Genomic DNA, 25784 nt, shown 5'->3' with positions numbered 1-25784 from the left:
TCCCTCTAGTGGCGTGGTTGGCTGTTTGCCTTCTGTGTGAGAAGCAGAAATATTTTCTTGCCTGGGTCTCTCCTCAGGGGGTCTCCGGCCTGGAGTTCAGAGCGTGGGGTGTCTGGTGGGGGCACGCTGATGGCAGGGGCTGAGCACTCAGCGTGTGACAACAGGGACGAGCAGGGCAGCCTCCTGGCCCCTGTGGTCCTGGGCTTTGTCCCTGGTTGTGTCTGAGTCTTGGCCTGGAGGGAGGGGATGCTGACCCGGGCTGTCCCCACATCTGTGCCCTTGATACGTGCCCATCTGTTTTTGCAGCCCCGTCCCAGGCCTGCCCTCTGCTCCTGGCTGACGCTGGCACCTGGAGTCTCTCTAGGGCACCCTGGAGGCCGGCAGGCCCGGCCCCTGCCCTGTCCCCCATCACCAGCCCCCTGTCTTCCTTCTTCAGGAGGTTTCTGGAATGTTTTGAGATCTCCTTTCCACCACCAGGCTCCCTCTTTTTTAATCCAGAGGGTGGGGTCAGAAGGAGGCAACTGCAAGGGACCTGGGTCTGTCTGGCCAGCAGGGCCCTGGCAGCTTCTCCAGGTACTGGCTCCCAGCCCAGACTCCTCCTAGGGTCTCCCCGCAAGCATCTCTCCTGGCCCCTCCTCCCCAGAACTCCACCCAACTCTGCCGTCTCCTCCATCACCCGGGCCAGCAGAGTCCTCTGGGCTCAGCCCTCCCCCGTCCAGCTCCGTCTTCTGACTCCCAGTCTGTCTCCACTGGAGATGCTTCTGAGCACGCGCCCCCGTGTGGCCTGCTTAGGAAGCGCCTCTGGGCGCCTCCGGGCCACGGGGCTTGTTCCCGTTCCTAGCTGCTTCCAGAGCCCCTTTACTGGGCCTAGAGGCCTCTGTGTGTGGCTTCCCCTTCACGACCAGCAGGTGCCCAGCATCTCGCCCCTTCTCAGCTTTGACCTTGGGAGCCTGGCCTGAGTGTCTCTTCGGGAAGGAGGGGCTGTGTCCCCAGGATCACTGCGGCCCCCACCCGCAACCCTCCAACTGTGTCCTGGCCAATGAAGTTCTTCATCCCAGGGCTTCCATTGGTGGTTCCTATCAGCAGTTTCCCACCGGGCACAGAGCTGCGAGGGAGCTGCTTGGTGGTGGTGTTGGGGGGAGGGGGGTGTGGGCAGGCTTGGGTGATCATCTTTTTTCAGCGGTTCTGGGCCTGAAAGCATTCCAAGGCCCTGAGGGCTGCGTTGGGCTGTGGGGCGAGGGTGGCTGGCCCCACCCTGGAGACCCCCTGGCTGTGCTGAGGGTTAGAACCCTCAGCTGTACGTTTTCGTGGGTGCAATCCCAGATGCCTCTGGGAGGGGGAGGGAGGAAGTGTAGGATGCTTAGGACTGAGATGTGTGTGTGTGTGAGAGAGGGGGATGGGGTGTTTTCTCATTTAATCTTTACTGGCATCAGGAGAGGGTGTTAGTACACCCCTGTGGCTGGAGGGGCCACCCAAGTCCCCACCCCTGGCAGAGATGGGGAACCAGGCTTCAAAGCCTCGGCCCTGACCACGGCCATTGTGCCCACCGCTGTCCAAATATGGCTGGCTCAGCGGGGGAAGGGCCTTCAGGTACCAGAATAGCGCCCCGAGGCTTCGTCAGGGGCGCAGAATGGCCGTGCAGGTGGGAAGGGCTCTTGGGGATGGGTGGGGAGCGGCCCCCATGTCCCTTTCCTCCCGTGGGTCAGGGGCTGCCCTGGGGCTTCCGGCCTGTCCCACGGAGGGGGCAGCAGTCCCCTTGTGTTTGGGTGCTGTGGGCGGGGCAGGCAGGGAGCCCAGCGGAGGCGGCTGAGTGGCTTCAGTGCGTGTGAAATATGTCAGGGCTTAATTAATTTAATTTGAGAGGTTCCTTTTCGGAGCGTGAACAGTTGTCTCCCAAGAGACGCCACCACCGCCTCCCCCTCCCTCCTGCCTGGCGCTGGTGGGCGAAGGAAATAGCGGAATCTATATTGAGAGCGCGCCCCCCCCGTCCCCCCGGGAGCGCGGTGAGGGGTGTCGGGGTGTCACCGGGAGCCCGGAAGCGTGGGCGCACCGGGGGCGGATGCAGCGCAAAGCTGGGGCGCACGATCGGGGCATCCCCGCCAACCGGAAGGGGGGAGGAGGAGGTTGGGGAGCTCCGACCCCAGGAGGAGAGGCTGAGAGAACCGGGGCGCCTTATCAGCCCACCGAGAGCTAGGGCTGAGTGCGCGCGGGCGGGCGGAGAAAGGAGGGAGGCGCAGGGTGGAGGGGCGCGGGATGAACCAGGCGGGGCCACTAATGAGGGAACGCGCGCGCTTTGATGTCGGGCGGCAACTTCAAAGAGGCCGCCCCCTCCCGCGCGGGTCTGAGTCCGCGGAGGCCCGCGGCGCGCAGCGCGTGTTTGAAGTGGACCCCCTGGGCGTGGGCGCCCCCTGGGCAGGGACCCGGGGGGCCGGGGCAGGTCGTGGTGCTGTGCTCCCTCCCCGCGCTGCGCCTGGAGGAGCAGACGTGAGGGAGGAAGAGGGGGCGGCTGCGGAGAGCGCCCCCAGACGTCCTCCAAGGCCTGCTCTCCCGTCCAGTAGGAGGGATTACTGGGGCGCGGCCGCGGACGCAGGTGGAGCCCCGCCGCGCTGCTGGCCTCTCTGTGGCCATTCTTCGTTTATTCATCAGGCCTACTGTAGGCCGAGCCTGCAGTCCCCGAACTTCCCCAGCCCAGCCATGGGGCCCCTGGTGGTCGGGTGTGAACGGAAGTCAGGCAGGATGGAGAGGGCGCTGGCAGCTGGGTGCCCGGGCCGCTGGGGGGGCGGGGGAGCTGCAGGTGTGGGGGGGCTTCGCCTCAGCGCGATCCCCCCACCTCCCACCCTCGCTGGCCCAGAGCAACGTGAACCCTCTCCCAGCACGGTCTCCCCCTCGGGCCTTGGAGGTGGCGAAGGCAGTCCCCCCAGCCCCTGCTGGGGGGGGCGCTTTGGACCTCCCTGAGCACCGACTTCAGAGACTTGGAGGGGGCGAGGGTCCCTCCCCGGGTGGAGCCGCCTGGGCCCTGCCTCCGACTCTCCCAGGGCTCCACCTGGGTCCTGGGCCACCAAGCTCCATCCTCTGCCCGGCCCAACTCCGGGCCCTGCCTTGGTGCACTCCCTCCGAGGGGTGGGAGCTCCTGTAGCACCTCCCACCCCACGGTTGTAGGGGGGTGTTCTCCTGCACTCCGAGGGCCCTTCTGTGGGCCCGAGCCGTGGGAGACCCTGTGGGGGGCCTGGGTGGGGCTGCGCGTCCAGGCGCTGGAACCTGGGGGGGCCGGCGGCATCTCCTGAGGTGGGGGCTGATGCACGAGGGGCCGTGCAGAAGGGTGTGCGTGCCCCTGGTGTCCTGAGTTTACAGGCCAGAACAGTGCCACGTCCCCAGGGTGTGGCGCAGGCAGGCCTCCTGCTCCGCACAGGGAAGAGCCAGGGCTGTGGCCGGGGGAGGTGCCCCAGGATCGCCAACTGTCTTCCAAGGGCATCCTGGCTCTGGCGTCCACCAGCTGCAGTGTGGTCCGGAGTAAGTCGCCTGCTGTCCCTGGGCCGCGCCGGCTCCTGTCCGTGGTGCTGAAAGGGACTTCACGTGCCACCGCCCACCGCCCACCGCCTGCCCCTCCTGCAGCCCCGGGCAGCTGCAGGCATTCTTTCCAGCATCTGTTTTTCCTCCACCTCTTTGCCCAGCACACCTTCGACTCCCCAAGCCTGTAATGAGGGGGTGATGGGGATGGAACTTGTGTCTACACCAGCTGGGGAAGCCCCGGCTCCGGGGCTGTTTCACCCTGACTCCCTGGGCAGTGGCAGTGAATGGACCTTGGGGTCCTGCAGGCCTCACCCGGCCTTGTGTCCCCTTCGGAGAAAGGGAGGAGCCATTGCAAGGATCAGGGTTCAAGTGGAACATAGCCGGGAACCTTCGTCCTGACCAGACAGTGGCGTGGCTGGAGCAGGGGCCACATCCAGGCCTGACCACTGCCCAGAGCCCGCCCACCCGAGGGTCTCAGCCATGGCGCCAGGCTGACCAGGTCTGCGGCCCCCAGGGCCTGTGCCCCAGATGTTGCCGGTGCAGGCAGGGCGAGGTGGGTGCCAGCCAGGCTTGCCGTGAGAGCTGCTCAGCGCTCACAGAGGCAGCGGAAGCCGACAGCCCACCCCCAGTCCCGTCCTTAACCTCTCCAGGGCCCCTGGGTGCTCCAGCACTGTAGGCAGCCGCCCGTTGCGGCGGGCACAGAGGCCTTTGCCGCGTGTATGTGGGCCTGGGGAGGGGCTCCCGTTACACTGAGTGACGTGAAGGTCTGTGCTTACATAGAGGCCTCTGGAGTGAACGGAAACCCTTCTGAAACGTACCGGGAGGTTTGGGGTGAGAGGAGACTCAGCTAAATACCATGTGAGCTGAAGGGACCCTGCACAGTTCCCTGGGGCCCCACACGACTGCCACAACCCTGGTCCCTAGAACAACAGAATCTTACCCTCAACTCCAGGAGCCGGAAGTCTGCGGTGGTTCTCCTGAGGCTCTGAGGGAGGCTGGTTCCAGCCCCTCCCCCGGCTTCCGGTGGCTTGCTGGCTCTTCTAGAAGCGTCCCCACGGCTTCTTCCTCCGTCTTCACGTGCGCCTGTGTCTAATCTCCCTCTGTCTTTCTCTTATAAGAACTTTGTCATTGGACTTAGGGCCACCCGCCCTCCATGCAGGGTGATCTCCTCTTGAGATCTGTAACGTAAGTACCTCTGGAAAAGCCCTTTTCCCAGACAGGCTCACGCTCACGGGTTCTGGGCGTTAGGACGTGGACACATCTTCCTGGGGCCACCATTCAGCCCCTGCACACTGGGCTTGGGGCCCCAAGCGGATCCCCGTTTTGCACTGTCGCTCTTGCCCGTGGGCTCAAGAGCTGCTCCGCTGCGGCCGGGAGCCCTTGGCCGTCGCCTGGCTGTCACCTAGCCGTCCCTGGTCCTGCAGGATGAGGGAGGGGGTGCTCTTCCTGGAAGCCTGGACCCGGGTGCCACCAGGGCTCCTCCCCCACAGCTGGGTACCCCGAGTGGGGGGTGATGGCAGGAGAGCCAGGTGGGGTTAACCGTCACCCTAGTGGGGTGGCCTCCTGCCCCCCGTCAGGATCCCCCACCCACGCAGGCAGACAGTGGAGGGGGCTGTGCTGGGGAAGAGACGGGGTCAGTGTAGGAGACAGAGGACGGGCTGAGGAGTCCCCTTTTCTCAGCGGCCTCCCGGTGGCAGAAGTTTCCCCAAGGTTTAAAAGACAAGGATACAGCCCCCTCCACCCACCCCCCCGGGAGTGGGGAGGGCCGTGCGTCATCCTCAACCCACCGCCAGCATCCGTGCGCCTTGCTGTCCGTAGGGCTCCCAACCTGGCCGGGCCTGGGAGGGTTTAGTCCCGGGAGCCGGGCAGGCCCTTGCTCTCCCCCAGCGATGGCGGGAGCCGGCCAGCTGGCTGGGGGTCGAGACAGACCAGGGTTGAGGCTCTGGCCCTGGGACGCCCTCTGGGTGGACTGCCTAGGGGGAGAGGCCGCCCCTCTTCCGGTCCCAGGGTTTCACAGGCACCTCCTGCCGTCCTATGGGGCTGGGCCGGGCCGGCCAGGGCCCTGTTGGGGGATTAGTTTTCCTGCTTCCTCAGGTGAGGAAACTCAGGCCTGGGGCGGTTCGGGGTCTCATCTGAGAGCACTGGCTGGGACCACCAGGCTCGACTGCCGCTGAGGCCACGTGTCCTGTCTGTGAGGCTGTCCCCCACGTGTGTTCAGCTCACACTGGACACCGTCCCAGGCGTTCCTCTGAGGCCTGGCGGTTGTAGGGCTGAGTGTATTTCTTTGATCTCTGTTGCTGTGTAACAAGCTGCCCCCAAAACCTAGCGTCTTGAGATAGCAAACGTTCTCTCACCACCCTTGAGGGGCAGGCGTCCAGGGCAACCGAGCTGGGTGCGTGGGGCTCAGGGGTCTCACGAGGTTCCAGCTGTGGGCTGGACTGGAGGCTCCCCCTGCCCCTGCTGTCACCTGGAGGCCACGTGGCCGTCTCCAAAGGGCACTGCCTAGAGACAAGGCAGCCGTCTCCACCCGAGCAAGACCCCAGGGACCCCAAAGGAAGCTGTGCTCTTGTTAGCACCTGACCTTGGAGACAGGAAGCCATCTGTTCTGCCACGTTCCATTGGCCACACAGACCAGCTCTGGTGCAGCGTGGGGGCGACCACACTGCCCGGGGGCCGGTTTCCAGGAGGCACGAGTCACCGGGGGTCCTCGTGGGGCTGCAGTCCACCGAGGCGGGCGGAGCAGCCAGTGCCTAGGTGGCAGGAAGGACCTGCACCGGGAGGCCAGACGCCACTGCACTGATGCCAGAAGACGCGTCCCCTCCCAGGCTGGGGACTCAGCCCCATTCCTTCTCTTGCCCCGTCTCAGTGAGGGCAGCCGAGCCCGTCTCGCCCCGATCGCTCTCTAAGGCTCCCCTGGTGCCAGCCGCGGGCAGCAGGGCCGGGCAGCAGGGCTGGGCAGCAGGCCGGGCAGCAGGGTGACCAGGTTTGCTGACTCTTCCCAAGAGCCGGTGTGGAGCCGCCTCCCCCATCGTCCAACGAAAGCCTGGGCGGGAGGGTGACAGGGCTGCTCCATCCTCTCCACCCCAGGAAAACAGCATCCCCCGACGCCCCTACAGTGGGCGGGAAGTGGGTCGCCGTTAGCTGTGCTTGTGGCCCTGGCACCACGTTAGCTGGCCACGTGGTCCAGAGGCACAGTGGGGAGTGATGCGCGAGGAGGGCCGGTCACCGCCCCGGGCGTTAGTGGTGCTCGGTGGTCCTGTGCTAGCGGCTGGATGCTGCTGCCTCCCGGGGTGCTCAGAGGGGCTCTGGGGGGCCCAGGCAGGCTGCCCTGCCCTCCTCCGGGCTCAGCAGAAGCCTGACGGGGGACTGGAACTGCCAGGTGACCCGAGCTGGGCTGTGGGGCATCCTGCCCTCCACCCCGTCTGGTCACCCGTGCCCGCGTCCCCAGCGCGAGGAGGCCGGTGTGGGCACACGGACGGGGGCTTCGCAGGAGCGAGTGTGTCCCGTCCCTTCCCCCCAGGGTCTGTTTCCTGTCCCCCGAAGGCCTGGGCTCGTCGGAGGCCGCGGCCCGGCTCTGTCAGCACCACGGACAGCAGCTGGCGCAGCGCTGCGGCAGAGCGGGCTCTGGTGTCCAGGCCGCCTCCCGCTGGCTCCCGCGGAAGTAACAGAGAAACGTGCCGACTCCCCTCCCCCTCCGCCAGAGCCTCGGGGCCCGCTTCCGGGGAGACAGGCTGACCCCCACCCTTTATCTGAACCTTCGCCCTCTTCTGGGGGGCGCGAGGCAGAAGCCACAGGAGGGGGTCTCGGGGTTGGCCCCTGAGGCAGGGGACTCCCCCGTGGGGTCGGGCGGGCAGGAGGGACCCCGGAACCCGTGAAGCTGCGGCTCGGTGTGTCAGGCAGTATGGAGACGGCGGGGCGGCGGGGAGAAGGGCCTTTTAGGCAAAAACTCCAGGGCCCTGCAGAGCTGACGCCACCGAGGGAGGGGCCCACGCAGGGGACAGCCCGGCCCGGGGGTGGAGGGGCCTTCTCTCTTCCTTCAGCTGGGTCCATGCCCCAGGGATGGTGCTCACGGTGGCAGCATGGTCTAGATCCGGTGATTTAAACGAGAAATGGCAAAACCAGCCTTTACTCTCTTTGCCTTCCCATCTGTGTGGGCACCGCATGCGCCCTGCACGTGTCACTTTGCAGGACTCTGCCAGCAGGGCCCGGGGCAGACCCGGCCGCTGTGCAGAGCCCGTGGGATTTGTGTCGCCGAGGTCACACGGCCAGTCGGCGGTGTGGAGGCGCGGGTGGGGGCAGCCGCGCACGGGACCCACGTACGTGTGTGTGCGCTAGCTTGCACGCACCCCTCTCGTGCCCTGGTTCCTGTGTGCAGAGGACTCCCAGGCTGGCACGTGGTGGATGTGCAGAGGACACGGCCGGTGAGCGCTGGCTGGCAGCGTGGAGCTCAAGCCAGGGTAGGCTCGAGGTCACACTCCTGTGTTGTCACGCGGTGTGTGAGACACAGGTCATCCGCGGGGGAGATGGTCACGAAGCTCTCCTGCCACAGACCACGGCTGAGCGTGGCCCCCAGGCCCTGAGAACCTCCCTCCCGGCCTGTTAAAGAGGGTGCTGGGAAGGCCCTGGGTGATGGGAACCCACAGGCCATCTTCAGGGGCCATAAGTGTAGGAAAGGCACCCCAATCCTGGGAGGGAGGCTCCCACCCATGGGACGCCGCCCCTCCGGAAGGGTGGTCACAGTGCCGTGTGGTGGGGGCTGACAGACTGAGCCACGGTGCCCCCGTCGCCATCGGGCGTTCAGATGAGGTGGGCAGCGCGTGGGCTGGGTGGGTGGGGGGATGGTAATCAGAGGTGGAACCTTACAGAGGAATGTTGCTGACAGAAGTGGGACCTCCCTCTGGTCCTGATCCCCCTGCAGCTGCCACTTGGGGGTGGCCAGGAAAGCCATGGGTGCAGGACGCTCACTGGGCCCCCAAGGGGTGGGGTGGGGCCAGCTGGGGTCTCAGGACCTGGTGGCCACAGGCAGAGGAGCGAGGGGCCCTGGGGCGGGGAGAAGGGCCCTCCAGGAGGTGCTCCAAGCATGCCCTGAGGGAGGCCGTGCAGTGGCCTGGCACCTGGAGAGGAGACGGACAGGGACAGCCGAGGGCCTGGGGCGGCTCTGAGCTCAGGACGAAGGGCGGAGGGGCAGGCTCCTGGGAGCCGCACTGTCTGCCCACAGGGACTGCAGGGCTGGGGGCTGCAGGGCTGGGGCAGCAGGGCTGGGGCCTGCGGGGCTGGGGCAGTGGGGCTGGGGGCTGTCGGGCTGGGGCTGCAGGGCTGGGGGCTGCGGGGCTGGGGGCTGCGGGGCTGGGGGCAGTGGGGCTGCAGGGCTGGAGCTGCAGGGCTGGGGCCTGCGGGGCTGCGGGGCTGGGGGCAGTGGGGCTGCGGGGCTGGGGGCAGCGGGGCTGGGGGCTGTGGGCAGTGGGGCTGGGGCTGCGGGGCTGGGGGCTGCAGGGCTGGGGCTGCAGGGCTGGGGGCTGCAGGGTTGGGGCTGCTGGGCTGGGGGCTGCAGGGCTGGGGCTGCAGGGCTGGGGCTGCTGGGATGGGGGCTGCAGGGATGGGGCAGCAGGCCTTGGCCGGACCACCCTGAGAGGTCGAGAGGGGAGCCTGATGCCGCCCGCACCAGACCAGGGCCTTCCCCTCCCAGGTGGGCCTGGGCACCCACAGAGGCTCATCACTTGGGGGTGGAAACAGCGCTGGAGGCTGGCGTGCAGTTAGAGGGAGTGACCCCCCTGTGTCTGTAGGGAGGGGAGTCCTCCGGCGGCCCCGCTGACACCCCCAGTGTTGACTGCCCTGTTGGGCTACAGGGCTGAGCCTGGGGTGCAGAGGGTCCTCTTTCCTGCCACCCCACCCCCCACAGCTGCAGCAGTGTCACCTGGCCTGGACCCCTGTCCAGCCCCAATGGCAGTCTCTGGGCAGTGGAGTCTGGGCCCCCCTCTGGGGGCTCCCCACTGGGCGGTGGTCCCTCGTGCTCTGTTCACTCCTACGAGCTGGCAGCCCCCGGGTGCAGGGCTCTCCGGCAGGGTTCTTCCCTGAAGGTACCTGACCAAGAAGAAAAGGGAGGCCAAGGATGACCAGAGAGCCGTAGGGTGAGGCATCTGCTCAGGACCACCCCTGCCTGACCTCTGACCCCACAGGCTTGTCCAGCCACCTCCCATGCTGGACCCCTGCAGGTCTGAGAACCCCGCGGGCTGCACCTTCTGCTCCCCACCACTCCTGGGCCGCCCGGGGCCCTGGCCTCCTTCCTCCGACCAGACTGGTGCCCTGGGTTTGACGGCTAACCAGGGGCCAGCGGGGGCTGCAGAGGGCGCTGAGCCAGGCCTGGAGAGCTCCCTGCCCCCAGCACTGTGGCCGCCTCTTGGCCCTCGAGCCATAGTAGATGAGTGGAGGGGCCGGGGTGCTCGAGAGGGCTGTCCTGCTGCCCCGTGCCCTTGGCCCAGGTGCGGGGAGGTCCCGCACACTTGGGCGCCCTGGGGCGGGGTCTGCTCTCAGTTGGCGGGTCCTGGATCCCCTTGACTCTCCCAGCCGTGCTCAGGAGCCCCGGGAGGTGGGGGCCCGTGTTCGTGCACACGCGTCCTTGTGCCTGAGCCTGGGGTGTGGTGGGGAGCTCGTGGGTGGGCCTGGGGTCCTCAGGACGCCCTTGAGGAGCCCCTTCCTGCAGACAGCGCAGCACCCTCAAGCACCCGCCGGGCGGGATTGCCTCTGTTCCTCCCGCAATTATCTGTGACGCCCTGTCCTTGCCTTCACTTGACATGCGCGGTATTTGCTGCAAAAGGCAATAATTAGAGGTGAAATCACAATTGGAAAATGAGCCAGAGCTGTTGGAGGGTGGGGTAATTAGGGCGGTCTTGGGCTTCCCTAGCACGCCCTCCCGAGGGTGCACTCTGCTTCCCGCCTCCAGGGAAGTGGCAGGACTGCTTGGAACCCACACATCCCACCCCAGAGGACCCCGGGGCTGCAGGAGACCAGCACAGCCAGGGCGGCCTGGAAGCTTCACCCAGGAGGGGCACCTCCATGCTGGGCTTTGAGGGGTGTGTAGGAGTCTGTGGGCAGAGGACTTTCGGGGAAAGAGGCAGCAAGCGGAGGAAGGTGAAGGCAGGGAGATAGCCACCAGAGTTCTAGGACGCGGCCCAGGGCAGCCCCCTGCCCCCCAGCCACGCGTCCTGGCCGGGGGCCCAGCCCACAGGCCCGCTAGCGGCTGTGAGGGGTTGGCAGGCTCGCGCCCTGGCATGGGGCTCGTCCAGGGCACCTTGTCCACTGGGTCCTTTGTCCTCCTGGCCTTTCTGTGCACCAGCTGGTGATGGAGTTTCTCATCTGTGAAGTGAGGTCCCCGATGTCACATGGCCCCAGCACTCTGTCAGCAGGCTGGCTGCTGTGGTGGTCAGTGATGGGGGTGGTGTTAGAGGCCACTTAGTTTTCCACTTCCGGAGGTCGCCTGCGTCCCTGTCCAGCTCCCTTTTGAGTTGAAGCTGACTTCCCTTTATTCCCCACGTGCCCCTGACCCCTGAGGACACGCGTGTAGGGGTGTGTGTGCACGGGTGTGAGGCTCATCTGAGGGGCGTTTCTGGGCCATCTGTCCTGGGCATTAGGGACTTGTGCCCCCGGGGAGCGGCCTGGCCGCCGTTGCTGCGGCTCCTCGAGGCCTGTGCACCTTGTCTGGGGGCCTTGCCAGGCAGAAGCCTGCTTCTCACTCAGGCCGGCTCCCCCTCCGTTTCTGCGTCTGGGCCCAGACCTGCCTGGAGTCGGGGTGGAGGGGTCAGTGCCAGGCCCGGTTCCCATCCTGGAGGCTGTGGAGAGCAGTCCTGGGCCACGGCTCTGAATTACAGATGCCGGTGGCGCTCTTCCTGCTGCCCGGGGCCCGTTCTCTGTGCTCGGCTCCTGACCTGCAATCCCAGGGCTCGGGCTCTGGATCAAAGGCAGCTGGGGAGAGCCCCCAGGAGCCCGCAGCCCTTCCCGGGTGGGAGCCGGGGCTCAGCGGGGCTCCCCTGCGGGACCTCTGTCCTTCCCTGAGCCGAGGAGCTCCGGGCCCCCAGGCTCAGGGCTCAGGGGTTCCACCGGGCCTGGTCCCCCGCCCCTCGTCCAGCCCTGCCTGCTGCTGCTCCCGTGTCTGGGGGGCACAGGTCATCTCCCGGCCGCCAACTGGCTCACTGCCCACGGGGAGCAGGAAGGAGGAGGACGCGACACTGCTGGGAGGGTGTGACTGCTCGTGGCCCCGAAGGCTTGATAAAGAGATGTGCCCCTCAGGGGAACGTGTTTTCGATGCACATGGCAAAGAATTCATTTCCCGTACAAAACAAAGGGCTTTGCAAATTGTTAGAGCCGCCCTTCAGCAGCGTAAAAAGGGGCAAGTGCAAACCCGAGTGGTTGGAACCGTGAGACTGTGTCAAGGTCGTAACTAAAGCAGCAGCAGCAGAGTCGGCAAAGTGTGAATGAAACCGAGGGGCGTCCAGCGCTCCACATCCCTCAAAACGCAGGCTGCAGTGCCGTGGGGAGCAGGTCGTCCTACGCTGCATCCAGGCGCCCGAATGCCAGGGGTGGCCCGAACTGTGGCGGTCACCTCCGTGCCCATCGGGGAACACAGGCCACCTGGGGGAACGTCCAGGTCGGGCCCGGGCTTGGGAGGGGAGAACGCAGGGCATCTCGGTCTGAGGCCACAGAAGGTCCAGCGGAGGCCAGGAGGCCAGGGGGCAGTGACCAGGACCGCGGCTCCCTGCAGCGTGGTGACGACAGCAGAGGTGAATCGGCAGTGTCCTGTCCAACGGGAGATGCAGGGAGGCGGGCTGCGGGGCCGCAGCTGCCGGGGGAGGGGCCTTGGGCCTGTGCTGGTGTCCTGGGGAGAGCAGGGAGCTGGACACAGGTGTCGGGGGCACCTTGTCCAGGGGTCCGAAGGCCAAGAGGAGGGTGACAGGTGGGGGAGGGGCCTGTGGGACCTGAGGGCACCCTGGCTCCCCTGCCGAGGGGCTGAGCTCCGGCTAAGGTCCGGGGGAGGGACTCCAGGTGTCGCTGGAGGGGCAGACGGCCCGTATGTGGCGTGGGTCAGAGTGACCACACTGGGGACAGCCTCTGGCCAGCGACCAGGGAGCGCGGGAGGGCAGATGTTGGCCTGGGGTTGGCCCAAGACAGGCTGGGGGGCAGGGGCACAGGATCCCGGCGCTGAGTGAGGGGCCGGGCTTGGGTGCGGGAGGGGCCCTGCTGGTCGGGCCTGGGCGGTGGCCAGACGGGGTCTGAGGGCTCCCCTCGCCCCCAGGCCTCGTGAAGCTGGGGATTCACTGTGTCACGTGCCAGAAGGTGGCTGTCAAGATCGTCAACCGCGAGAAGCTCAGCGAGTCTGTACTGATGAAGGTGAGCTTGGGGGCGGCCAGGGGAGGTGGGGAGGCCCAGTGGGCGGGGTGGAGCCAGGCTGCAGGCGAGCTGCCTGGGAAGGGGGTTCCTGCTGGGTCCTGTTGCCCCATCTGTTGAGAGGGCTGGCTGGCCTCAGTTTCCCCCGTTAGAATCAGGAGGAGACCCCTGTCTCTGAGGGAGAAGAGGAAGTGCGGGGTCCCAGGAGGCCTCACAGCCCCTCCTCCTCCCCGCTCCCCCCACCTCAGCATCCCCTCAGCCCTGGTGGAGTCCGGTCCCCTTAGGGACTGAAGCAGACCTCACGTGACTGGAGGACTCCTGGGTGGGACCAGACACTCAGCGGGGAGGGGCTGCCCAGGCTCTGTTCCTCATCTGTCTGCTCATCTGTCCGAACGGCTGTCCTCTCAGCGGGCAGGGGTGAGGGGCAGAGGGGGGGCAGGAAAGCAGGTGGGCCGTGGTGGGCGCCGGCCAGTGACACAGTGAGGACCCCTCTGGCCGGTGGGGGCGGGGGGGACCGGGTGGGCCCAGCTGGGGAAGCCTGGGGGATGCGCCACGGGCTGGTTTTAAGGGGAGGTGGCGGTCGTTTGGATGGGGTATGGGCGGTGCTGGTGGTGGCTTGACCGATTCCCATCCTGCCTTGGCCAGCGCCCGGCTTGGGGGCGGGTCTTACGTGTCAGTTTGGGGCGCTAAGGTCAAGATGCCACAAGATATCTGAGTGGGGAGACAGGAGCTATCTCAGTGGAAGTGGACCCGGGGGTGTAACCGGGCCCCCCCCGGAGGCCTGGCAGGGACCGAGCGCAGCTGGGGGAGGGCAGGGAGGCGGCCCACGGGGTAGAGATGCCAGTGCGAGGCTGGACCTGCCCCAGGAGCCCAGCATCCCGGGGGCTCTGTGACCCCACAGCCTGGACGGGTGGGTGGGCGGCGCACGGGTGGGGGGATGAGCCCGGCCTGCCGTGACGGCGCCCCCTTCCCCGCAGGTGGAGCGGGAGATTGCCATCCTGAAGCTGATCGAGCACCCCCATGTCCTCAAGCTGCACGACGTCTATGAAAACAAAAAATATTTGTAGGTATTGCTGGGTCCGGAGAGCTGGGGGGCAGAGGGGGGCCGTCCCGGGAGGGGGTCTGCAGGACAGGCCATGGCGGTCACTGCTCCTTGACCAGGTCCAGGGCTGGCCAGCGGGGACTTGCAGAGCCACTGGCTTGAGGATGGGGCCTTGTGGGGAGCAGACTCGGGGGAGGGGGGCGTTGAGGGGCAGGAGCACCTCAGGCCCTTTCTCCCGGCCCCAGCGAGCCTCAGGACCCCGCCGCTCTGCTGGGGGCTCCCACGGACCCCGTGCCAAGCCCCTTGGAGCCCCCGTGTGCTCCCTCACGTGGGTGGGGACCCCAGGCCGGCGGACCGCACTGTCGCCACCCAGGCCCCTCCCCCAGCCTGCTGTTGGGATGCTGAGCGTGGCTGGCCTGTCACCAGCGAGGCCACTGAGGCTGGCAGACGTTTCCCCGCATGGGCAGCCCCCCTGTCCCCCGCTGTGTGGCCTCCGCGAGCTTCCCTGGGGATGTGGGTGGCCGCTCACAGGGTCCCCTCGGGGGAGTCAGCTTTGCCGCTGCCCCGTGTGTGGCCGTAGGAAAGGCCTGCCTGCTGGGCCGCGTCCCTCGGGGAGGGGACGGGCAGCTGGGCGGGGGGGTGCGGGCAGGGGGCTGGCCTGGCACGGTCCCCGCAGGCCCCCTGCCCCAGGGGCCCTCAAGGCCTCGAGCCCAGCCCTGACTGGGCCCCTGATGCAGGCTGGCCTTAGCCGCTGCAGCGCTGTCTCGGGCAGGGGAGGTGGGGGCAGGAAGTGGCCCTGGGGGAGCAGGGGGCCCGGGTTCAGCCCCGGCCCCTCCGACAAGCAGCGCCTGCTCTCGGGCCTCCCTCTCTTCCTGTGCCAGCCGGGGACCCAGCGCTGCATGAGTGCCCAACTCTGAGTGTTTAACTGCAGATGGGATGACAAGAGCCACCCCCCATGGGGGCCCTGGGATGAGCAGGGCCCCGGTTACCACGGGATTGGGGGTGGGAAGCAGGTGGTGGTCCTGGGCCCCCGACACTGCTGAGCTGAAGCCGCCATCGGGACCCCGTGAGGGCCACAGGCCCACGTGGGGACCCACCTGGCAGTGTCTTGATGACATGCATGAGTTTGGGGTATGGGTGGGTGCTGGGCAGGCCTTGCCCACCTCTGCACACAGGAGACCGGTCACACTGCCTCCTTCTGTTCAGACACTTGTGGGGGTGCCAGGCAGGGGGAGAGGCCCCCAGGAGGGGCAGGAAGCAGGGAGGGGCCCAGACAGCAGGCCAGGCGGGGGCGCAGCTGAGCAGAGGCGGGGTGACAGGATGCCGGGAGCATGGTGGACAGCGGCCGGCCTTGGTGCTGGTGGGCCCAGCCCTCCCGGGGGTCCCAAGGCGGCCCAGGGAGCCTGGAGGCAGGGGAGCGGGCAGGGGACCTCTGGGGCACCTGAGGTTGGGGCACCGCTGGGCCTGTGCTGTGGCTTCCCGCTCAGGAGCAGGGCAGGTCCCCTGGGACTGGCCCCGCCTCTGCTCGAACCCCACCCAGTGTCCCCACCCTGTGTCTCCAGCCGTTTCCTCCCCCCAACCCCTCCTCTCTGCAGACAGGCTGCCCCCCCGCCCGCTCCAGCCCCTCCATTCCTGCAAGACCAGCTCCTGATACAGCCCCCCGAGGCCCACACCCTCATCCTCACCAGCCCTGGTCCCGCACGTCCCCTGTCACCCACCTCCCCTCCCCAAGCCACCGCAGCCCACCAGAACCACCCCTCCCTGGCTCCCACCAGGGGCTCCTCGGGGCCTGTGCTCAGCCCTCCAGGCCCAGCTCCCCTGAGGCCCGCAGGCATCCATGTCCACGTGTCTTGGACCACCCCCCCGCCCACCCCTAGAAACCAGCCCCTCAGATTCCACTCCAGGGAGGCTCAGCTTGGACACAGCCCACTGCTCACCGCAGAGGGGCGTGGGGTCCCCATGGAACCTGGGGCGCCATGGGAAGCCCACGCCTCCAGCAGCTCACCCCTACCCTCCGGCATCACCCCAGCCGTGAGCCAAGCTGGGGGCGTTCACCACCTGCCTCCCGGCCACACCCACCCAGTCCCTCGTCCCACACCCGCCCCCTATCTTCCGAGACCAGCTGTGCCCTGTCCCCCACCCATGCCTTTTTGTGGTCTGCCCTGCTGGCCAGGGCTCCCTGAGGGCCTGAGTGTCTGTGTGTCCCCCCGCTCCTCTGGGAGCCCAGCCCGGGGTGGCCAGGGAGGGCCTGGAAGGGCCAAGCCTCAGGCTCGCAAGAAGGTCAGCAACTGCAGTGCCCCTCTCGCCTTGGGGCCCAGTGTGGCCCTGCTCCTCTGGACCTGCTTCCCTGGAGGCGGGCGGGGACCCCACCCGCTGAGGGTGCCCAGTGCCGGGACGTGGTGGAGGATGGCGCCGGGATGGGGTGGTGGCCCACCGCCTCTGGGCCGCGGTGCCCTGGCTGGGTGCGCCCACCCGACGCCCACCCGTCCCCCGCAGATACCTGGTGCTAGAACACGTGTCTGGTGGGGAGCTCTTCGACTACCTTGTCAAGAAGGGGAGGCTGACCCCCAAAGAGGCTAGAAAGTTCTTCCGGCAGATCATCTCTGCGCTAGACTTCTGCCACAGTCACTCCATATGGTGCGTCCCCCGCCCCTCCAGGTGCCCTGTCCCCCACCAGCTAGCCCCCGTCCCTGCAGGTGTGCCTCCCCCCACTCTTGCACTCCCCCCGTTCCCCCTGGATCAGGCAGTGTATCCTCTACTGGCCCCCCAGCCCAGGGGCATCAGAAAGCTTTCTGCCAGGTGCCCACCCAAGTCTCCTTGGTTTTTTCAGGGGTCCTGGGGTCAGGGCACCCTCGGTCTGGGGGCTCCAGGTTGGCCTCGGCCCAGAGTAGGTGTGGTGGTGGGAGCAGCGAAGGGGAACGCGACCTCAGGGAGCAAAGCAGAACTTGCCCCTTGCTGGCAGAGTCCCTGTCCTTCTATCCTGCCACCTTGAAGCCGTCTGCCCCGTAGGAGACTTCCGATTGGCTGCTGGTGACATCACCAGGCAGCGCTGCCATTGGCCTCATGTTGTGAGGGCGGGGTTTCGGGAGGGGCGGCAGCTCCCACCCCTGTCAGCCTCAATCCCGCCTTCCTTCCCAGCCACAGGGATCTGAAACCAGAAAACCTTCTGCTGGACGAGAAGAATAACATCCGGATCGCGGACTTCGGGATGGCGTCGCTGCAGGTTGGCGACAGCCTGCTGGAGACGAGCTGCGGGTGAGCTGAGCCCCGGACCGGCTGCCGCTTCTCCATAGGCCAGGGGCTGCTGCCCCGCCCACAGCCTGGCCCCGCGGCTGCCCAGCCAGGTGGCCCCGCAGCCCCAGGACCCCCCAGCACCCCACAGCCTGGGCTGGAGGCAGGGCCCCGGCTCTGCTCCTGGCACCGTCTCCCCGGTGCAGTGAGGGGCTGCAGGCGACCCGCCTGGCCCATTACATCCCTCGGCTCTGTGGCCAGGCTCGGAAAGGCCGGTCTTGCCCTGGGAGCTCCCTGCCGTGCTTGGGAGTGAGGCTGGCGTGCCAGCTTCCTGGCTGCAAGCACTCTCATGGGGGTGCCTCACGGTCCAGCCTCTGGTGACCGTCTCCTTGGGCAGGGCAGGTAGGCCCCTGGGTCCCAGGCCTGGGCCTCCCCCAGGAGCAGGCAGGGAGATTAGGTTGTGAGGGAATCAGCACCGAAGCCCTGGGGCCTCCTGGTGGGCCTGAGGGTCCCACAGTGGGGCATCCGTCCCAGGCAGAGTTTGCGGTGGGGGCGGAGCGGGGAGGGCCCCTCCCTCCGTCTCCACCTGCTGCGGTCCTGGGGCCGGTCCAGAAGCGCAGGGGGCGGGACGGCTGGGTGCGCGGTGGGTACTGAGTCTCCTGCCCTGACTGCTGCCTTTGCCTCCAGGTCCCCCCACTATGCCTGCCCGGAGGTGATCCGGGTAAGTAGCCAACCCACCACGCGCCCCCATCCTGGTCCCTGTCCCGCCTAGGGGGCCTCCCTGCCCCGGAGATCGTGGACCCCCAGGCCGGGGCCTGGCCTCCTGTCCTTGGCGCCGCCCACGGGGCCAGCTCCTCCCAGATGCTCCCCTTGGGCCTCTCGATCCCCGGAAAGACCCCGGCCCTGCGCCCGCACCAACCCCAGTGCTGTCCACAGGGGGAGAAGTACGATGGCCGCAAGGCAGACGTGTGGAGCTGCGGCGTGATTCTGTTCGCCCTGCTTGTGGTGAGGCTCTCCCCGCCCTCGCCCCCGCCCCGCCCCCATCCCGGCCCGCCGTCGGTCCGCCCCCGCGGTGACCCGGTCCCGCCGGCAGGGGGCGCTGCCCTTCGACGACGACAACCTGCGGCAGCTGCTGGAGAAGGTGAAGCGGGGCGTGTTCCACATGCCGCACTTCATCCCGCCCGACTGCCAGAGCCTGCTGCGCGGCATGATCGAGGTGGACGCCACGCGGCGCCTCACGGTGCGTCCCTCCTCCCCCAGAGCTCGCACCTGGGCGCACGGGCGCGGGGCGGGGGCCGCGGGCGTGCGCCCGGCGTGAACGTGCGCAGGGCCGTCCGCGCGCGAGCGCGGTCCAGGAGCGCGGAGCCACTCCGGCCGTCCGGGGCCTGCCCTGTACGCGCGAATAGTTCCTCATGACCGACGCCAGTGGCCAGGGGGTGGCCGGGGTCTGAGGGAAGCCCCAGCCAGCCGTCTCTGGCCTCCTCTGGGCTCGGTTCGTGCCAGGATGTCAGGTCCCTCGGGGAAGGGGCAGCAGGACTGCCCAAGAGGCCGCCCTCCCCAAGCAAGCCCCCCTAGTCAGGGTGGAGGGCGGGGTAGCCCCAGCCTCCTGCTGACACCTGCACCCAGCGCCTCCCGCACGGGTGGGCTGAGCCCTGGCTGCTTCCCCCTGCTGTCCTCCCTCAGGCCTCCCGCCCTGAGCCCCGGGGGCTCCTGCTTCCCGCCCCCCACCCACGCCCTCCGCCGTGCCTGCAGCCCCCACTCTCCCCAGCTCTCTGCTCTCTCTAGGGTGGCGTTTTCTCTTCCACTTGACATAGGCAGGGTCAGGGGTGCTGGCCTGGAGCCCCGTGCTCCCCCACTCTCCATGGCCCCCCCACCCCTCCCCCGCCTCCAGGCCCTCCCTACCCCCGGGCCCTCCTCCCTCCCCTCCCCTCCCCCGCGCCCTGCTCTCTGCACACTCAGGCCCCCCCCCCTTGCTCCTTCGTGGCCCCCTGGCGCGGCCTCTGCCCCTTCCTCGCACTAACTGCGTCTCTCTTTCCTTGTAGCTAGAGCACGTTCAGACACACGTTTGGTATATGTAAGTAGCTTTTCCTCCCTCGTCGCCTGCTTTGCCTGCGCTGTGGCCTGGAGGGCCTGCTAGGGAAGGCGGGGGGCGGGGGGCGGGGGGCCAGCGCAGGCTTGCCTCCAGCCTCGGGCCACCCGGCCAGCTCTTGGGGGCCTCTGGGCCGGCCTGCGCTGGGCACGTGCAGGATGCAGGAGTGTGCAGGGGCTGGGCACAGGGAAGGCAGCAGGATTCGGGGCCCCAGGAAGGGGGGGGCGGAGGAGCCTCGGGCTGGGCCAGAGGTGAGTGACTGGTGGTGGCGGTGCCCTGTCACCCACAGAGGAGGCAAGAACGAGCCCGAGCCGGAGCAGCCCATCCCCCGCAAGGTGCAGATCCGCTCGCTGCCCAGCCTGGAGGACATCGACCCCGACGTGCTGGACAGCATGCACTCGCTGGGCTGCTTCCGGGACCGGAACAAGCTGCTGCAGGACCTGCTGTCCGAGGAGTGCGTCTGGGAGCCGCGCCGGGGCGGGGCCTGGTGGAGTCTGTGGGTGGGAACACCGCCCCCCAGGAACCCCCATCCACCCTTCCTGGCGCCTCTCGCCCGCTGCAGGGAGAACCAGGAGAAGATGATTTACTTCCTCCTCCTGGACCGGAAAGAAAGGTATCCGAGCCACGAGGACGAGGACCTGCCGCCCAGGAACGAGATAGGTATGAGGTCCCCGGGTGGCCCGGCCCACGCTGCCCCCTCCAGGCTGCCCGGCCCTGACCCCCATCTGCACGCAGACCCTCCCCGGAAGCGCGTGGACTCCCCAATGCTGAACCGGCACGGCAAGCGGCGGCCTGAGCGCAAGTCCATGGAGGTGCTGAGCGTGACGGATGGCGGCTCCCCGGTGCCTGCGCGGCGGGCCATCGAGATGGCCCAGCACGGCCAGAGGTGCGTGCCTTCTGGGAGGGCCCAGCGCTCTGCCTCCTGGTGCCCCGGCCCAGTCAGCGACGGGGCCCCTCACGGGCTGTGCTGGGCCTGGCCTGGCTCTTCTCTGCGCCCCCGGCCCTGGGGCTGGGCTGCATGGGCTGCACTGGCTGCACTGAGCTGAGCTGGGCTAGACTGCCCTGGGCAGGGCAGATCTGGGCTGGGCTGGACTGAGCTGAAGTAGGTTGATCTGGGCTGAAGTCTGGGCTGGGCTGGGCTGGACTGAGCTGGGCTGGACTGGCTGAGCTGAGCTGGACTGGAGTACACTGGGCTGGGCTGGGCTGAGCTGGGCAGGGCTTTGCTTTGTTGGCCTGGGTTAAACTGGGCTGGGTCAGGCCATCCTGGACCGGACCGGGCTGGGCTGGGCTGGAGTGGATTAAACTGAGATCTAAGCTGAGCTTAGCTGAGCTGGACTTCAGGGGGCTGAGCCGGCTGCTCAGAGATGAAGCTGTGCTCAGAGCTGCAGCCCAGCAGGCATATCCCCGATGGACGCTGAGCCCACGTCTGGGTCACCTGTGGCAGTGCAGGGCCCAGGGACGTGGAATTCGGGGGCAGGGCGGTGGGTGAGGAGCAGGTCTGGGCTGTGCAAACAGAGTGCCCCCTGGAGGAAGGAAGGGCACCCAGGTCCTGCAGAGCCTCTGCCGACTCGGGGCTGGCTGGGCGAGACCAAGCTTTCCTGCCCAGGCAGGGGCTTCAGCCATCTGGGGACGGCCCCTTGGGCCAGGCCTCCGAGGACCCGCAGGGCTACTGGGCCCCACCGTCAGGATTCAACTGGCTGCCCAGCTCACAGGCCACAGCCCCGTGGTGGTGCCAGGCCCTCCCCGGGGAAGCAGGCTGGCTCGGCCTCTGACCTGGGCTCCTGGCCTCCGGGGCTTCCTTCCAGGCCTCCAGGCCGCGTGGCCCACCCGCCGTGGGCTCGCGCACTGGGTGGGGGGACGAGCAGCGGGAAGGTCTCTGCTGGCCGTGGTCCTGCCCTGATCGTGCCTTGTGTCCCGCTCGCTGGGGGTGCACCTCTCTCTCCAGCGGCCCGGGCGAGAGGTCACCTCTCCCCAGCCCACCTTTCCCGAGCCTTGTCCTGGCTTCCGGTCCAACACCTGCAGGGCAGCTTGAAGGCTCGCCAGCGCTCCCGGCACCAGCCACCCACACCCCGCACACCGCAGCCGCCTGGGCAGGCGCAGGCACAGGGGCAGGGGCTGGGCGTGGGAGGCCCCCCGTCGCGGCTTCTGCTTTGCCTTCCCGGCCTGGGCACCTCGGGGGCCGGGGGTGCCCGGGGAGGGGTGGGGTGGGCTCAGCTGCGAGCCGTCCTTGCCCTGGCGCTTCCCCACCCGCTGCTGCTTCTCAGGCTCTGCCTCCTCTCTGGCTTGGCCACTTGTTACCACAACAGGCCACACCCGCTGGGGCTGGAGGGGTCCCGGGGCTGGCGGCAGTGCTAGGCATCCTCCAAGGCCCGGCCAGGCCACCCTGCCAGGCACGTCACCCGGGCCGGGTGTGCTGTGGCCCTGGTGCTCTCCTGCCTGACCCCGCCCCTCACGTCTGTGCGCCCTGGCCTGGGGCCAGGTGGGTGGTGCCCAGCTCGGAGCCGTGTGGAGGTCTGGCCTCCTGGACCGCCTGCTGGGGCTGCGTCAGTAACTCTCTTTTCTCGCTTTGTTCCCGCTGTAGTAAAGCAATGTTCAGTAAAAGCCTGGATATCGCTGAAGCCCACCCCCAATTCAGCAAAGAAGACAGGTATACACCCTGCCCACCCATCCCCCGCCCCCCAGTCCCAAAGACAGCGGCGGGCCTGGTGGCAGGGCTGGGCCTGAGGTGCATCTGGCCCTCTCCTCTTTGGCAAGGGAACCTTCCAGCGAGCCGGGGAAGGGCCCGGGTCAGGCTAGACTGAGGCCCAGAACGAGGAGCGGGGCTGCTGGGACGAGGCCCATGGCCGGCCCCAAGAGGGGCCGGGAGACCCAGAGACTCTGCCTGCCCTGGGCCCCTGGGCTGCAGGCTGTGAGGTCCCTTCCGGCCGGCCCTTGCCCTGTGGTCAGTGGGCCTCCGTGGCCCTCGTTAAGCTCCCCTCCCCCAGCCCACGCTGGCCCATATCCCGCAAGGGCCAGAGTAGACGTGGCAGCCCCAGGCGGCTGCAGGCTCCTTAGGAAGGGGCAGGAGGTGTGCCGGTCCCAGGGGTCTCAGCACAGGGTCTGGCCTTCCAGAGCCCCAGCCCCGCCCCTGCAGGGCCTCCTGCCCGGCGGTGACAGTGGCGGGACCTCGCTCGCCCCCGGGCCCCCTCTGCCTCCCCCCGCACCTGCCTGCGCCTCGCCCGCTCTGCTCCGCGCCCTGGCTGCTCTCGTGCTGGCGCCGTCCTTCCTCAGTTCAGTTTCCAGGGACCGCCTGGTTAGACAGGAGGGCGTGCACGCGGCTCCCTTCTCTCTCCCGCTGCTGCTGCTCCTCTCTCTTTGTGCCGAGCGGCAAGCTCACGGCTGGCTTGTGGCCGCTGGGGTGGGTGCCAGCTGCCACCGACCAGCCCCCCGGCCCTGTTCTCAGCATCGGGAAGCTTCGGGCCCGGCTCTGAGTGCAGTCCTGGACTCGGGCAGGCTGGGTCGGGGGTGCTGAGAGGAGGGTCAGCGCTGCCCCCCGGCTCCGGGCTGTGTCAGCTAGCGGGGTGGGAGTCGGAGGGTCATCGCCATGGGGCCCCGGCCCACAGGTGCTGGGGGACCGGCCAGCGTGGGCTCAGCTCCGGCCCGAGGCCCAGGGGCCAGCTGCGGTGTGGGCAGTGTGGCCGGGCTGGTGGGTGGGCGGTGTGGACGCCCTTCACTCTTTTCTGTCCTCTTCTCTCCCGTGGCTGCCTCGACCCCTCCGGTTTCCTTGCTCTAAGGATGGCAGGTGCCGGCGCCCAGGGGTGAGCGGGCGTTTCCTTTCCCCCGAGGCCACGCGGGGTGGTGGAGCGAGGCCCCGCAGGCCTGGCCCTGCCCCGAGAGGTGTCCAGTTCCTGCCCTGAGGGGGCGGCGGCTACATGCGTGTCTCCGCTGGGCACGCTGGGCCGGTGGCCTCTCTCTGGCCAGGCCCAGGCCAGGTCTGCAGGCCAGATGGGGCCGGGGTGGACCGAGTCCGCGTCCCTGCTGACGCCCGTCCCAGGTGTTTGTGGTGTGAGCAAGGGGAGGGCCGTGGGCCTGGAGGGGCTGGGCTGGTGCCAGCTGGTGGCCCAAACGGCAGGGTGTGAGACGCCGGGCGGAGTGCAGGACTCGGGGCCTGTGACAGCTCAGCCTCGGGGTTCAGCTGGGCTGCCTCAGGGCACCGGGGCTGGCATCGGCTCACGGGAAGCCCTGTGTCCTCTCACCCTGGGCCCCGAGAGATCCTTGCCGAGGGCTCCTCCGTGCCATCCTGGACCTGGGGCCTCGGGCCTTGGACACAGGACACCTTCTGCGTGGGGGAAAAGGAGTCCCACGGTCTCCAGCTGCACCACTGGGGCTCTGATGGGGCCCCCAAGGGGCGGTGGGCTCTCCTGGGCCTGGTGAGAGGCGGGGTGGGGACAGCAGGACAGCCCCAGGCACGACCAGGTGTGCCGCAGACTGGGGCAGCCTCGGGGCTCTCAATCAGGGCTCCAGGCCTCCTGGAGGGTCCACCTGAGGGGAGAGAGAAGCCGAGAGCCGGAGGCCCCTTCCTGGTCTGAGCCGCCCTCTGCACCTGTGTCCCCAGGTCTAGGTCCATCAGCGGCGCTTCCTCAGGCCTCTCCACCAGCCCACTCAGCAGCCCCCGGGTAAGTGAACCCGCCCCAGCTCCGCCGCCAGCGTGCCCCCGGGTGGGGGGCGGCTCGGTGGGCCCCCAACCCCGCCTGCTGCTGGGGCTGCCCGCGTGGTGGCAGCTGCTGCTCTGTGGGCTCCGGCTGCCTTCGCTAACTGCACGTTTTTTGTTTTGTTTTGTTTGTTTTCTCGTGTGTTCTTTTCTTTTGTGGCGAACGCTCCCCCCCCCCCGCCTGCCTGCCCCCGCTGGTCCTGCCTTGGGGTCCCCGGGTGCTGTGTGTGCATGCGGGGCGGGTGGGGCACGCGCTGGGGCCGCTTGGCTCTTGGGGGCCCGTGCGCTCTCCCTCCCGCCCTCGGCGCTGCCCTGTAGCCTGTTAGAAAGTTTGTCTTGCCGCCCCCGCCCCCCGAGCTCCCCTTTGTGGCCTGCCCCCCGGCCACCTCCGTGGAGCCCGAAGCTGGCCGGAGCGCCGCGCGGCCCGGACACGTCCTCCCTCCACAGGCCGCCCCGCGGCCCAACCCCAAGACCCAGACCTTGCCGAGCAAGGCCAAGCTGACCGACAAGCCGCTGCAGGGCACCAAGTCCAACCCGCTCCCGGCGGGCACCCAGGCCCGGCCCCTTGTTGCGGGAGGCCTCAGCCCCCAGCTGGCCCTGACCCCGGGCTCACCCACCCTGCCGGCCCCTGCCCGGCTCCCACCCGCCGGGACTGAAGCCAACACCAAATCTGTCCCCACCATACAGGTGACCCCTCACCCCTCTCCGAGGGGCAGTCCCCTCCCTACCCCCAAGGGGACGCCTGTGCACACGCCCAAGGAGAGCCCGGCCGGCACGCCCAACCCCACGCCACCGTCCAGCCCCAGCGTGGGAGGGGTGCCCTGGAGGACACGGCTCAACTCCATCAAGAACAGCTTCCTGGGGTCACCCCGCTTCCACCGCCGGAAACTGCAAGGTGAGTGTGGCGGGACACGCGGGGTGGGTGGGGCTTGGGGGGGCTGGTGGCGGGGGCCCCGAGGAGCACTGCCCGTCCTGGCGAGCGGGGCAGGCAGGGGCCGGCTTCAGAGGGTCTTCCCCTCCCCCTCCTGAAGGCGCTGGCGAGAGGTACCCCCAGTGTCCACGTGTCCCCAGGCCTGCCCACTGTGTCAAGGACCCCGCAGTGCAGGGATGCCTGCCCGGCGGGTGCAGCCTTGGGACTCCTCTTGCCTCCATTGTTACCCCTTGGCCCAGGGGCCTGTTCAGGCCGGGCTGCCTGAGCCCCACAGAGGAGAGCGGGCCAGTGGGCGGGCATGGGTGGGTGTGGTGAGGAAGCCCACGGGGCTGGGGCAGTGGTAGGCAGCCTGCCCCTGTGTGCTGGGTTTCGAGGGTCAACTGGTACCTCCAGGCCACCAGGCCCCACCAGCCAGCCAGCGCGGTCGACGGGCGGTACCATCTATGCCGGGACAGCAGGGCTGGTTGGAGGCCAGAGGCGGTGAGGCCCGGTTTCAGCACCAGAAGGCAGGACAGCTCCCTGTGACCCGAGGCTCCTGCGGCCGCGGCAGGCAGGAGCCGGGAGCTGACCTGTGCCTGTGGGCCCTGGAGACAGTGCCGTGGCTCCCGAGACCCCACCCGCGGCGCAGGCGCCCTGGCGGGGGAAGGGTGGAGTGGTCACCACACTCTCCCTGTCCTTCCCGTGTGCAGTTCCGACGCCCGAGGAGATGTCCAACCTGACCCCGGAGTCGTCCCCAGAGTAAGTGGCCCTGCCCGAGGTCAAGTGTGACCTGTCGCCGCCTTCTTAGTGCATGGGGGTCTGTGACGGACCCTCCCATGTGTCAGGCCGGGGGATCCACTGAGGGCTTTGGGGCCCCTCAGCGCTGGGGTCTCTGTGTCTCCACCTCGAATGCCAGGCCAGGGGTCAGGACCTG

General features: G+C 68.4%; 1 protein-coding gene across 4 annotated transcripts in view; it reads left to right on the top strand.

The window, feature by feature from the left end:
• The window catches only part of BRSK2 (BR serine/threonine kinase 2), a gene marked incomplete at both ends in the record, with an annotated part of 62472 nt that overhangs the window by 27855 nt on the left and 8833 nt on the right, over nt 1-25784 (top strand). For 2 of the 4 annotated variants that reach the window (XM_082659763.1, XM_082659761.1), the window contains 15 exons: nt 12797-12891; nt 13866-13951; nt 16427-16567; nt 17069-17185; nt 17849-17882; nt 18098-18166; nt 18255-18401; nt 19204-19235; nt 19540-19704; nt 19813-19910; nt 19986-20136; nt 21832-21897; nt 23845-23905; nt 24628-24835; nt 25561-25609. In XM_082659763.1, coding sequence (XP_082515889.1) covers nt 12797-12891; nt 13866-13951; nt 16427-16567; nt 17069-17185; nt 17849-17882; nt 18098-18166; nt 18255-18401; nt 19204-19235; nt 19540-19704; nt 19813-19910; nt 19986-20136; nt 21832-21897; nt 23845-23905; nt 24628-24835; nt 25561-25609 — 1519 coding nt within the window. The remainder of the gene's footprint in view (nt 1-12796; nt 12892-13865; nt 13952-16426; nt 16568-17068; nt 17186-17848; nt 17883-18097; nt 18167-18254; nt 18402-19203; nt 19236-19539; nt 19705-19812; nt 19911-19985; nt 20137-21831; nt 21898-23844; nt 23906-24627; nt 24836-25560; nt 25610-25784) is intronic. The other 2 variants (XM_082659764.1, XM_082659762.1) reach the window with 1 other exon arrangement.

Source organism: Grampus griseus, assembly GCF_964374135.1.
Source record: "Grampus griseus genome assembly, chromosome: 8".
NCBI lineage: Eukaryota > Metazoa > Chordata > Mammalia > Artiodactyla > Delphinidae > Grampus > Grampus griseus.
The sequence above is the reverse complement of the archived record's forward strand: the minus strand, read 5'-3'. Positions and strand labels throughout refer to the sequence as shown.